The sequence below is a fragment of the Dama dama genome, chromosome 21 (genome assembly GCF_033118175.1).
Source record: "Dama dama isolate Ldn47 chromosome 21, ASM3311817v1, whole genome shotgun sequence".
NCBI lineage: Eukaryota > Metazoa > Chordata > Mammalia > Artiodactyla > Cervidae > Dama > Dama dama.
The window spans coordinates 62,255,072-62,267,894 of record NC_083701.1 but is presented as its reverse complement, the minus strand read 5'-3'; the positions used below and the strand labels follow the sequence as shown (position 1 = coordinate 62,267,894).

Genomic DNA, 12,823 nt, shown 5'->3' with positions numbered 1-12,823 from the left:
CCAATACCCTTATCGTTCCTATATTTTGGAATACATTATTTTAAAACTATATAGAGATTATTTATTTATTTGACTGTACTAGGTCTTAGTTGCAGCAGGCAGGGTCTTAGATCTCCATTGCGCCATCTGGAATCTTTTAGTTATGGTATGCGAGCTCTTAGTTGCAGCATGCGGGATCTATTTCCCTGACCAGGGATTGAACCCCCTGACCACTGCATTGGGAGCATGGAGCTTTAGTCACTGGATCACCTGGGGAGTCCCTAGCAAGTACATTATTTTACAGCATTTCAAATCAATTTTATAAGCAATAGCCAGGTAGGTTTAAAATTCTTCTTTTCATTAATTATGTTGCATTCATACCCTTAGTGTGGCAAAACTTCCTCTCTTAAGGTCTGTATTCCTCAATTACTACTGCTCTCTCCTGTTTCCTTCAGTTAAAATCCTTTGGTAAGATTATGCTTATCTCCTAAGAGTTAAATCTACTTTTAGATAACAGACTAATTTGTGTCTGTTAACACAATAATAATTTAACAAAGGGTATTAGTTGTGGTTGATCACTATTTGCTTGTTTCTTTTTACTAGGAAATTATCCCCAAAGAGTAAAAAATTTTTGATGTTAACTAAACTGGCTTTTTTGAGATCTATGTGGGTATTTAAGGGCTTCCATGGTGGCTCAGATGGTAAAGAATTCGCCTGCAATGGTGAAGATCTGGGTTTGATCCCTGGGTTGGGAAGATCTCCTGGAGAAGGGAATGGCTACCCACTCCAGTATTCTGACCTGGAAAATCCCATGGACAGAGGAGCCTGGCGGGCTACGGTCCATGGGGTTGCAAAGAGTCGGATACAACTAAAGCAACTTAGCAGCCAACAGTATGGGTATTTAAATTATCATGTCACTTCTAAAGCCAGAATCAATTTTAAACCTTTTCACTAGATACTTAAGCATCTGTCTAAACATTGATTTAGTAGTTTGTAGAATTTTATGTTATTACTTTTGACAGCACATGCTGTGTTAATTTGCTGGGGCTGCCTTGCAAACTGCCACAAACTGATTGACTTAAAACAACAGAAATGTATTGTCTGACAGTTCTGGAGGCCAGAAGTGTGACAGCAAGGTGTCCTAAGGGTTGGTTTCTTCTAAGGCCTCTCTCCTTGGCTTGTCTGTGACCATCTTCCCTCTGTGTCCTCAAGTGATCTTTCCTCTAGGTGTGTCTTCTTATAAGGATACTAGTCATATTGGATTAGGAAACACCCTCATGACCTCACTTTAACTTAATCATCTCTTTCAAGACTATCTCCAAGTATAGTTATATCCTGAGGTGCTGGGGGGTGGGACTTCAACATACAAATCTGAGGGGACGCAATTCTACCCACAACATGAGCTGTGATTGTTTTAGCTTCTAACTTTAGCTGAGTTTCTCCATTTTATGTTTTCCTCTCATTCACTTGTTGACATTAATGTCTCTTTCATACATTTTACCACAATAAAATATTAAAAACTTTTTAAAAAGTGTCTCTTTTATAGGAGCTTATCTGTGCTTCCCACTGTAGCAGCTTACAACAATCGTGCTCAAGCAGAACTCAAGCTGCAGAACTGGAACAGTGCTTTTCAGGACTGTGAAAAGGTCTTGGAGTTAGAACCTGGGAACTTAAAGGGTAAAAAATGTTTATAGAATACCTTTAAATTTGCAGCACCATCTGTTGAAGGTCATTTGTAGACACTCATTATGTTTACATTAAAAAAAAATTCAAATTTTCCTCAAGTTACTTTGAATTTCAAGTTTAACTTGGGATTTAACCTCTTAATTACTTGCACTGAAGTAGCTAGTAATCCCAGATGACTGAATAAAGTGTACATGTTTTTGTTTTTTAATTTTTTTTTTTTTTGGCTGCACTGGGTCTTCATTGCTGCCTGCAGGCATTCTCTAGTTTTGGCGAGTGGGGGCCACTCTTCACTGTGATGCGCAGTCTCCTCACTGCGGTGGCTTCTCTTGTTGTGGAGCAGGGGCTCTAGGGCACATGGGCTTCAGTAGTTGCTGTGCATGGGTTTAGTTCCCCTCGGCATGTGGGATCTTATTTCCCTGACCAGGGATCGAACCCATGTTCCCTGCATTGGCAGCTGGATTCTTAACCACTGGACTACCACGGAAATCCTACATGCATTTTTAAAGAAATATCTCACGCTTGCATTTGAATTGTAGTTTGTGGGTTTTTTGTTTCCTTTCAATTGTTAAAAAAATTGTGGTAAAATTGACATAGCAGAAAATTTTACCATCTTAATCATTTTTAAGTACAGAGTTCGGTGGTCTTAAGTACATTCATATTGTTGTGCAGTCAGCTCTACTGTCCACCTGCAGAACTTTTTTAATCTTGAAAATGTACCCATGAAACAGCTACTCATGAAACAGCAGCTCTCTACCCACCCCAGCCTCTGGCAACCACCAGTCTACTCTCTGTCTCTGTGATTTTATTATTCTAGGTACTTCATATAAAAATCATATAGTATTTATCTTTTTCTGACTGGCTTATTGAACTGTATCTTTTTATCTAAAAAAAAAATTTAAGTATGATTTAATATAGATTTTTAAAATATTTATTAATAAGCCCACACCAGAACTCTAGAATGTTCTACCAGCTGCTTTTTGGGTTTGTCCACCTAGATGTCCATAGACCATTTTAAATTAAGTGTGTCCAAAGCTGACTACATTTTTCCACCAACACCTGTCCTCTGTTCTGATTTCCCGTCTCGGTGACTACACCACCTTCTTGTGGTCCAAGCCTGAAGTGTGCAAGATCACCCAGACTCTACCCTCCTTTTCTGTCATCAAGGAGTCATCCCAAAAGGGAGAGGCGTAAATTATAATAGATTCATTCTATTTCTAAATACTGTGGATTCAGATAAATACAACCACTTAATTTTTTTTTCTCACATGCCTACAAAGATGGGTGGGTAGAAACCATGGGTGTGCTAAGGATGGATTCTGGTACATCAGCCCAGCTGTCATCATCATGGATGCCTTCCTCTCCCCAGTGAAGTTCTTCTTTGCTTCTGTTGTCTCTATCACAGCATATGGGTGGGATCCTAGTTTTAGGCAGGTGCCCGGTAAAGGTTTTACAGTCCCCACACCACCACTGTGCCAGGCCCTGTGCCATGGAGTACATGTATTAACTCTATTACTTTTCACAACAGCTCAGTAAAGGTGCAGGTACTGTTTTTAGTGGACTTGCCAGGTGGCTTAGTGATAAAGAACCCGCCTGCCAATGCAGGAGATACGAGTTTGATCCCTGGGTCTGGAAGATCCCCTGGAGAGGGAAATGGCAAACCACTCCAGTATTCTTGCCTGGGAAATCCCAAGGACAGAGGAAACTGGTGGACTATGCAGCCCACAGGTTCGCAAAAGAGTTAGACATGATTTTAGTTTAGCAACTAAACAACCACAGCTGTTACTGGCACACTCATTTCACAAAAGGACATGGACATACTGAGAGACTGAGCAACTCACCTAAGATCACCCAGCTGCTAAGTGACAGGGCCAGGACTTGACACTGCCTGAGACTTCAGAGTCCACATTCAACCACTGTGCTACTCTTCTGCACAAGAATGGTCTTCTGTTTTCATTTTTCCCCATCTGAATAATTTCTTAAGCACCAGAATCTTCACTATTTAAAAAAAAACAAATTTGACAGAGCCAAATCTAGTAATCAGTATGGCCATAAAACATCAAGAATTCTTAGGTTTTCTTAAGTGGATAAATATCATCCTCTTTGAAACTTTATTTTTCCCTCAAAAAGTAATTGTTCTAAATGCAGCATGGTTATAACCCGAAGCAGAAAATGGACATTAGTGGAAAAATTGGTAAAATCCACATAAAGCCTAATGTTTAGTTAACAATATTTCTTAGTTTTGGTAAATATAGTTATGTAAGATGTTAGCCTTAAAGCTGGGTGGGGGTATGCGAGAACTATCTGTATTAGCTTTGCAACTTTCTGTAAATCTGAAATTATTTCCAAAATAAAGAGTTTTTTAAAATGGTAATTATTATATCATGAATATTTCTTTATGGACAGTTCCTTCTGAAATCTGAGTAGTAACAGTAATAGCTCAATTTGTATTTATGCTATAATTTTGCTTATATTCATGATGAAATGATTTATCCTCTAGATTTTCCTGGCTCATTCTAAGACTAAAACTATCCAAATTTATGTTTTAAAATAGTATTATTAAAGTAAATCAGATATAAATTACAGAACTAAATTACAGAATCAGATATAAATTCCAGAATTACAAAGCCTGATTCTTTTCAAAATCATGGCTTACTATACAAAATCCTCTTATGACATAATTAATCATGATGGGACTATGAAGGTATTCATTTTAGTATTAAAAATGATCAAATTAGATGTTGTAACCTTCAAAAATTCTCTGATACAATTTACCAAAGTGTGCAATTTCTGAACTTAACTGAGTTAAACACCAAGATTCTCTCAGTTCCTGTTCATTTTAAATCGCTATAAAATAGACTTCATTTAAATGAAAGGCTTTCTAAGTTTTCAGAAAGTAGAAATAATAGTCATGATGATTATAAGGAGGAACATATTATTTAGTGAAGAGCTTCCCAATATTGTAGCACAGCATGGTGCCTCCAAAGGGTTAAGATGTGGAGTCTCTCAGCCTTAGAGCAACTGGCAGAGCCTGGAGCTGTCAGAGGGCCAGGCTGTTGGAAGGGACAGTTTTTTATTGCAGCCTTTTCTGTTTGACCTCAGGATCATTTTCTATGTTTGTAAGAATATGAAAAAGGGTCTGGTTTGCACAATTGCATTTTAAATTCTTCCCCTTGAAAAATGTGTCATAATCAGAATGCCATATGTTTAAAAAAAAAAAAACTTTTATTTTGATAAATTTTCAGCTCTTCTGCGCCGTGCCACCACATATAAGCATCAAAACAAGCTCCAGGAAGCTATGGAAGACTTGAATAAAGTACTGGCTGTTGAACCTGATAATGAATTGGCCAAAGTAAGTAAAGAAAGCAATCCCTCACCTAATTCTATAGTTTGCTTTTTCTGGGTTTATGTTACGATGATACCAGCCCTGCTGGATAAATGATATTGAGGAATGAATAGGACACAACTTTAAGAAGTAGATACATCTCAGACACCCCCGGTGTTAACATGTATTTGAAGTAAAAGAAAGCAGACTCTTAAATTGTCCAAAATCATTAACCTACTCCTAAAGGATAAATAATTTTCTCTTTCCTGCAGCATTGTAGGCAATCCTTTTCTTTGAGCCAATTTCAGTTTATTATGCAGAGTGGTGTAGAGGTTCCTAGGTAGGATTAGGCATGAGCTTAATGGCCATAAAAGAGTGTTTCTTCCACCATCTCAGCCTTTGTTTCACCCTTCAGCTCCTGCCCTCAGTCTTTCCCAGCATCCGGGTCTTTTCCTGTGAGTTGGCTCTTCATATGTGAAGACTGAGATGGTTGGATGGCATCAACTCAATGGACATGAGTTTGAGCAAACTCCAGGAGATAGTGAAGACAGGGAAGCCTGGAGTGCTGCAGTCCATGGGGTCGCAAAGAGTTGGACATGACTGGGCGACTGGACAACAACAACATTATAAAATATGGGTGCTGAGTTTTCTAAATTTGAGATTCCTCAGCTGTGACACAAACCCACTGAGTGTGTAGTACCTATCTGGGCCTTCTGCTGCCCCCGTGGAACTTGGTGGCCAGGGTAACTGATATAAGCTTGAAGCTCACGTCCGTCGAGTCAGTGATGCCATCCAACCATCTCATCCTCTGTCATCCCCTTCTCCTCCCACCTTCAATCTTTCCCAGCATCAGGATCTTTTCAGATGTGTCAGTTCTTCACATCAGGTGGCCAAAGTATTGGAGCTTCAGCTTCAGCATCAGTCCTCCCAATGAATATTCAGGGTTGATTTCCTTTACGATGGGATACAAGCAGATCTGCCGAACCTTTAAATATTACTCTTTAAAAACATGTGTAGTATGGTTTAATTTTTATAAAACTTTTGGACATGTCTGCCAGTTTATATGCATACAAACATATCTAGGCAGATGATCATCAGAATATCAGTAGTTTATCTGAGAGGCAGGACTGCAGATAGTTTTTTTTCCCTTTTTTATGCTTGTTATACTTTAATTTTTTTATAATAGAAATATATAATTATAATCAGAGAAATCAATGAAGTTGTTTGAAAAGAAAAAATAAAGACCACCATAAAAAGCTTTATCTTAGTTATTTTTATTCACTTTTCAATATCTTCTTTCAATATCACTTTGCAATATCTTCATATTATTACCTGCAAGGATAATTGTATTTTTTAATAAAGAAAAAAATTTTCTTTAACATGGTGATTATGTTGTAGAAAACCTTGTCAGAGGTTGAAAGAGATCTGAAAAACTCTGAGCCTGCATCTAAGACTCAAACCAAGGGGAAAAGGATGGTTATTCAGGAAGTAGAAAACTCAGAAGATGAAGATGAAAAGGGCAGTGGAATAAAACATGAAGATGGCAATGGAGATAAGAGTAAGACATCTTTTCTCTTTGGTTTATGCAAAAAAGCTATCTTGTTATATGATAAGCTGGTTCAAATTTTCTATTTGTACAGAAATTCTTAGTCTACCAAACGTTTTTTAGACTTTACCTTGTAAATCCACAGCAAGTTTTTTCTTCTTTTTCTTAATACAGCTCATCTTTTTTTCTTTTATTACTGAAGTATAATTGGCTTATAATATGTTAGTTTTGGGTATACAACATGTTTCAATAATTTTATATATCATGAAATGATCACCCTGTAAGTCTAGTTAAAATCTTCCTTAATACAATCTCCCAAACCTATTTTCTTCATAACATGACATCTTTTCTAATGCTCAATTTAATTCCCGATTATCACATTTACATACAAATGGCTGCTTGTTTGTCACCAACCATTTGTAAGTTAACCTTACATCAATCTCTGAGATGATTGTTTTACGTGTAGCTACTTAGTTGCAAACAAATATGTTGACTTCAGAGGGGTTATTTACCTAAAAATGAATGCGCCATTGCTGTATGTGCCTCTCTGCAAAGAAATTTTTAAAAAATACACAATTTCACTTTGATGTAATTGTTTTTTAAAAAAAGAATCTAGACTATATAAACTTTCATCTTCATAATGTAAGACAATGAAAGTTATATCAACTTTAAGCAGGAAAAAATCTGCCTTTTCACCTGACCAGAGCAAGGGGAAGTTTTTGTTTTTTTCTTGAGAACCCCTGAGCAATTAAGGGGGAAATGTCAGCATTGAAAATCATTCACAGGTAAAAATCAACTTTAAGTAATTTGACAGAATATTTTAATTTTGAGGGAGAAATATAAAGTGTTCAAGTCATTCAACTAAAAAAAAAAAAAAAAAACCAAGGTGTATACGTTTTTTTTTTTTTTTAAGTGGCAAAAAATATAATGTAAAATACCTACCTCAGGTTAGTATATGACCAATTAAGCTAGGATGAAGTCAAAAGCACAGAAAAGAAGGAGGTGGGAGAAGAGGAGACACAGTGGAGCAACTGAGAGAGGGGACAGGAAAGAAAGGGAGAGCAGCAAAGGGGTGAAAAGCAGAATGTAAGGTAAGCGGCTCTTCAAGGATCCGGGCTCACCTTGTTAAGTAAGTTCTGGCAGCAAATGTTTTTCTTAGGGTTTATGTGTAACAAGATAATTAGCCAGCATTTTGCAATTAAAAAGAGTTACTTAAAGTCTTATCTGAAACAATATAAACTGTATCAATTGCTATTATTTTAAAATTATTTTAAAAATTTACATATAGTAAAAATGGGCTTCCCTGGTGGCTCAGTGGTAAAGAATCTGCTTGCCAATCAGGAGAACAAGTTCAGTCCCTGGTTTGGGAAGATCACCCAGAGAAGGGAATGGCTACCCACTCCATCTGGAGAATTGCATGGACACAGGAGCTACAGTCCATGAGGTCACAAAAGAGTCGGACACTACCTAGCAACTAAACAGCAAAAACAACAATAGTCAAAATGGACTTTTTTGGTGTGCAGTTCTAACACGTGTATAATTTCGTATAACCATCACTGCAGTCAGGATACAGAAGAACTTCATCACAAATTGTTGGCCAAAAGGAAAGCAAAAAAGAACACTTTTTTTTTTACTTCCCTTTTAGCCAAACCCTCCCCTCTCCCCAAGCCTTGGTTAGCCATCGACCTATTCTCTGTTCTTATAGTTTAACTTTTTCTGGAAAGTCACATCAATGGAAGCAGAGAATATGTAACCTTTTGCAACTAGCTTCCTTCACTTAGCATAATGTCACTGAGATTCATTCATGTAGTTGCATGTATCTTCGATTCATTCTTTTTTTATTACTGAGTAGTACACCATTAAATGGGTATATCGCTGCTTGTTTATCCCTTCATTTGTTCAAGGGCATTTGGGTTTTTTCCAGTATTTGGTATTTATGAATAGAGCTGCTACTAAGATTCATGCACAGATTTTTGGGTGAACATATGTTTTCATTTCCCTAGGGTAAATACCAGGAGTGAACTGCGAGTCATAGGGCAAGTATATGTTTAACTTTACAAAAATTTCCCAACTGCTTTTCCAGAATGGCAGAATCATTTTTCATTCCCATGGGTAGCATTTTCATTCTTCCGATTTTCATTTCATTCCCATAAGCAGCATTTTTCATTCCCATGAGCAGCATTCCCATAAGAAGTACATGGCTTCAACAGTAGATGAACCATGAACTTCCAGATGTTCAAGCTGGATTTAGAAAAGGCAAAGGAACCAGAGATCAAATTACCAAAAATCCGCTGGATCATCAAAAAAGCAAGAGAGTTCCAGAAAAACATCTACTATTGACTATACCACAGCCTTTGACTGTGTGGATCACAACAAACTGTGGAAAATTCTGAAAGAGATGGGTATACCAGACCACCTGACCTGCCTCTTGAGAAACCTGTATGCAGGTCAGGAAGCAGCTGTTAGAACTGGACATGGAACAACAGACTGGTTCCAAATAGGAAAAGGAGTACATCAAGACTGTATATTGTCACCCTGCTTATTTAACTTATATGCAGAGTACATCATTAGAAACGCTGGGCTGGATGAAGCACAAGCTGGAATCAAGATTGCCGGGAGAAATATCAATAACCTCAGATATGCAGATGACACCACCCTTATGGCAGAAAGTGAAGAAGAACTGAAGAGCCTCTTGATGAAAGTGAAAGAGGAGAGTGAAAAAGTCAGGCTTAAAGCTCAACATTCAGAAATCTAAGATCATGATATCCGGTCCCATCACTTCATGGCAAATAGATGGGAAAACAGTGGAAACAGTAGCTGACTTTATTTTCTTGGACTCCAAAGTCACTGCAGATGGTGACTGCAGCCATGAAATTAAAAGACGCTTACTCCTTGGAAGAAACTTTATGACCAACCTAGGCAGCATATTAAAAAGCAGAGACATTACTTTACCAAAGGTCTGTCTAGTCAAAGCTATGGTTTTTCCAGTAGTCATGTATGGATGTGAGAGTTGGACCATAAAGAAAGCTGGGTGCTGAAGAATTGATGCTTTTGAACTGTAGTGTTGGAGAAGACTCTTGAGAGTCCCTTAGACTATAAGAAGATTCAACCAGTCCATCCTGAAGGAAATCAGTCCTGAATATTCATTGGAAGGACTGATGCTGAAGCTGAAACTCCAATACTTTGGCCACCTGATTCGAAGAACTGACTCATTGGAAAAGATCCTAATGCTGGGAAAGATTGAAGGTGGGGGAAGGGGATGACAGAGGATGAGATGGTTCGATGGCATCACTGACTCGATGGACATGAGTTTGAGTAAGCTCCGGGAGTTGGTGATGGACAGGGAAGCCTGGTGTGCTGCAGTCCATGGGGTCACAGAGTCGGACACGAATAAGTGACTGAACTGAACTGAACTGAGCAGCATGTGAGAGTTCTCGCTGCTTCACATTCTTGCCAACATTTGGTATTTTATGTTTAAAAATATTTTCAGCCCTTTTGTTAGGTGTATGGTGGTTTCTCATTGTGGTTCTAATTTGCATTTTGTTGCAGTTGTTGTTTAGTTACTACGTCATGTCTGACTCTTTTGCACCTCCATGGACTATAGACTGTCAGGCTTCTCTGTCCATGAGATTTCCCAGGCAAGAATAGTGGAGTGGGTTGCCATTTCCTTCTCCAAGGGATATTCCCTACCCAGGGAGCGAATCCACATCTCCTGCATTGGCAAGTGGATTCTTTACCACTACCACTGAGCCACCAGGGAAGCCCTACCCAGGGTTTGGTATTATTTAATTGCCTTTTCCCTTGCTAAATGTTGAGATTTTCTTTCTTCCTCACTTGGAAGGAATTTTGTACTGAATATTAGCAACTCTTAATATTATCATATGTGATTTTCAGGTTTGTTCAAATCTGATGTGGAACTTTTAAAATCTGGTTAGTTTTGGGTAACAGTTTTCCTGCCTAATTCTGCGACCTATGGTTCTATTGTCAATTTAGTTTAAAAACTTTTGCAGTGCTATCTGAATCTGTCCCACTTGTGTACCACCCCATGACCACCTGGGGTCTGGGCAATGGTTTCCCCTGTAAATCACTTCTCAAAAATTTTGGTAGAATGTTTGAGGTTAGATTTATGCATATGGATCCCCTGGCGGGCAAGCTCATTTCAGATACAATTATAAAATTGTTTTCTTAAGTTCCCTCCTCTCTGTGATTCTTCCCTACTCTTTGTGGCTCACAGAGGTTTTTCTTCCTCTTCCTCTGGCTAGAAAACAACAGTTTAATTCTACTGTACACATTCCATGACTATGCGCCTCTAAGACTGAGCAGCAAGATGAGAGAAAGAGGGAAAAAAAAAAAAAAGAATGGGGATATCCTAGGGACCAGTTTCTCTGACCAGCATAAGAGTTCCTCTCCCCCAAAGTTTTAAGTATCTACTTGACTGCCACTGCCTCTGCAGTTGCTAACTGGGACTGGAGAGAAAGGAAAAACAAAACAAATGGAAATAGGGAATTTCCCTATAGGGGCTAAACATCTTTTTAAAAAATAAATAAATAATAGAGGGCATCTCCTGAAGCTATTTCTTTCCATACTCAGCAGACTGTTCTGGGTTTTGAACTGCTACTGATCCAGGATAGGAAATATCAAAGAAAAGAAAATGGAGAAACTGACTGCTGTTTCGGGGGGGGTGGTATTTCCAATTCTAGTTCCATTCCGCCATAAGCCTGCCACCATTTTCTTTTCAGTGTCCTCATATAACTGCTCCATGAATTCTGTCCAAGGTTGTTAGTTGTATTCAGTGTGAGACATAGGGTGGAGTTTATTTACTCCATACTGACAGGAGTCACACTTCTCATTACTTTTTTGAACAATTAGCACCCTTGAAGAACTATGAAAGTGTTTTACATATAGTATTTCACTTAATCCTCAAGGAAGCGATTAATTATCCATACTTAAAGTATCTGCCTGTAATGCAGGATACCCGGGTTTGATCCCTGGGTCGGGAAGATCCCCTGGTGAAGGAAGTGGCAACCCACACCAGTGTTCTTGCCTGGAGAATCCCATGGACGGAGGAGCGCGGTAGGCTACAGTTCACGGGGTCACAGAGAGTCGGACATGACTGAGCAACTCACACACACACACAGGTTGGGAAATGGAAGCTTAGGAAGGTTGTTTGCCACATTTACACAGATTGTAAGTCCCATGGATAGGATATGGCTTCAAATCTGTGAGAATCCAAAGTCTATCTCTTCAAGGTGGTTATTAGATGCCAACTGAGTCTGAGTAAACTCTGGGAGTTGGTGATGGACAGGGAGGCCTGGCGTGCTGTGATTCATGGGGTCGCAAAGAGTCGGACAGGACTGAGCGACTGAACAGAACTGAAGGCCCAGGGACTCCAGCAGTGCCTTTGGGTGGCATGTTGACTGACACTTGGTGGCCAGTGAAGGTTTATGTGCTCCAGGAGAACCAACAGTGGGAGACCTGGGGTGCCCGGCATGTCGCCTGGCCACATGGAGCAGCTGAAGGGCATGTCCCTGCTACTTAGGGCCTGACAAAACGTGCTTCCGCCATAAGCCTGCTACCATTTTCTTTTCAGTGTCCTCATATAACTGCTCCATGAATTCTGTCCAAGGTTGTTAGTTGTATTCAGTGTGAGACATAGGGTGGAGTTTATTTACTCCATACTGACAGGAGTCACACTTCTCATTACTTTTTTGAACAATTAGCACCCTTGAAGAACTATGAAAGTGGATGAGGATGGAGAAGGGAATGGCAAACCACTTCAGTATTCTTGCCTGGAGAACCTCATGAACATAATGAAAAGGCAAAAAGATATGACCCTGGAAGATGAGCCCTCCAGGTGGGTAGGTGTCCAATACACCTGGGGAGTATTGGGAGAGAAGTGGAGGGGAGAAGTGGAGAAACAGCTCCAGAAAGAATGAAGAGCCTGGGCTCAAGTGGAAATATCACTCAGTTGTGGATGTGTCTGGTGGTGAAAGTAAAGTCCAGTACTGTAAAGAATATTGTGTAGGAACCTGGAATGTCAGATCCATGAATCAAAGTAAACTGGATGTTGTCAAGCAGGAGATAGCAAGAGTGAACACTGACATTTTAGGTATCAGTGAACTAAAATGGATGGGAATGGGCAAATTTAATTCAGATGACTATTATATCTACTACTATGGGCAAGAATCCCTTAGAAGAAATGGAGTAGCCTTCATAGTCAACTAAAGAGTCTGAAATACAGTACTTGGATGCAGTCTCAGAAATGACAGAATGATCTCTGTTCATCTTTA

At 39.1% G+C, this 12,823-nt stretch overlaps 1 protein-coding gene across 1 annotated transcript in view; it reads left to right on the top strand.

The window, feature by feature from the left end:
- SPAG1 (sperm associated antigen 1) overlaps positions 1-12,823 on the top strand; it is an 83,609-nt gene that overhangs the window by 28,066 nt on the left and 42,720 nt on the right. The window contains exons 8-10 of the mRNA XM_061123671.1: positions 1,526-1,656; positions 4,908-5,014; positions 6,386-6,545. Coding sequence (XP_060979654.1) covers positions 1,526-1,656; positions 4,908-5,014; positions 6,386-6,545 — 398 coding nt within the window. The remainder of the gene's footprint in view (positions 1-1,525; positions 1,657-4,907; positions 5,015-6,385; positions 6,546-12,823) is intronic.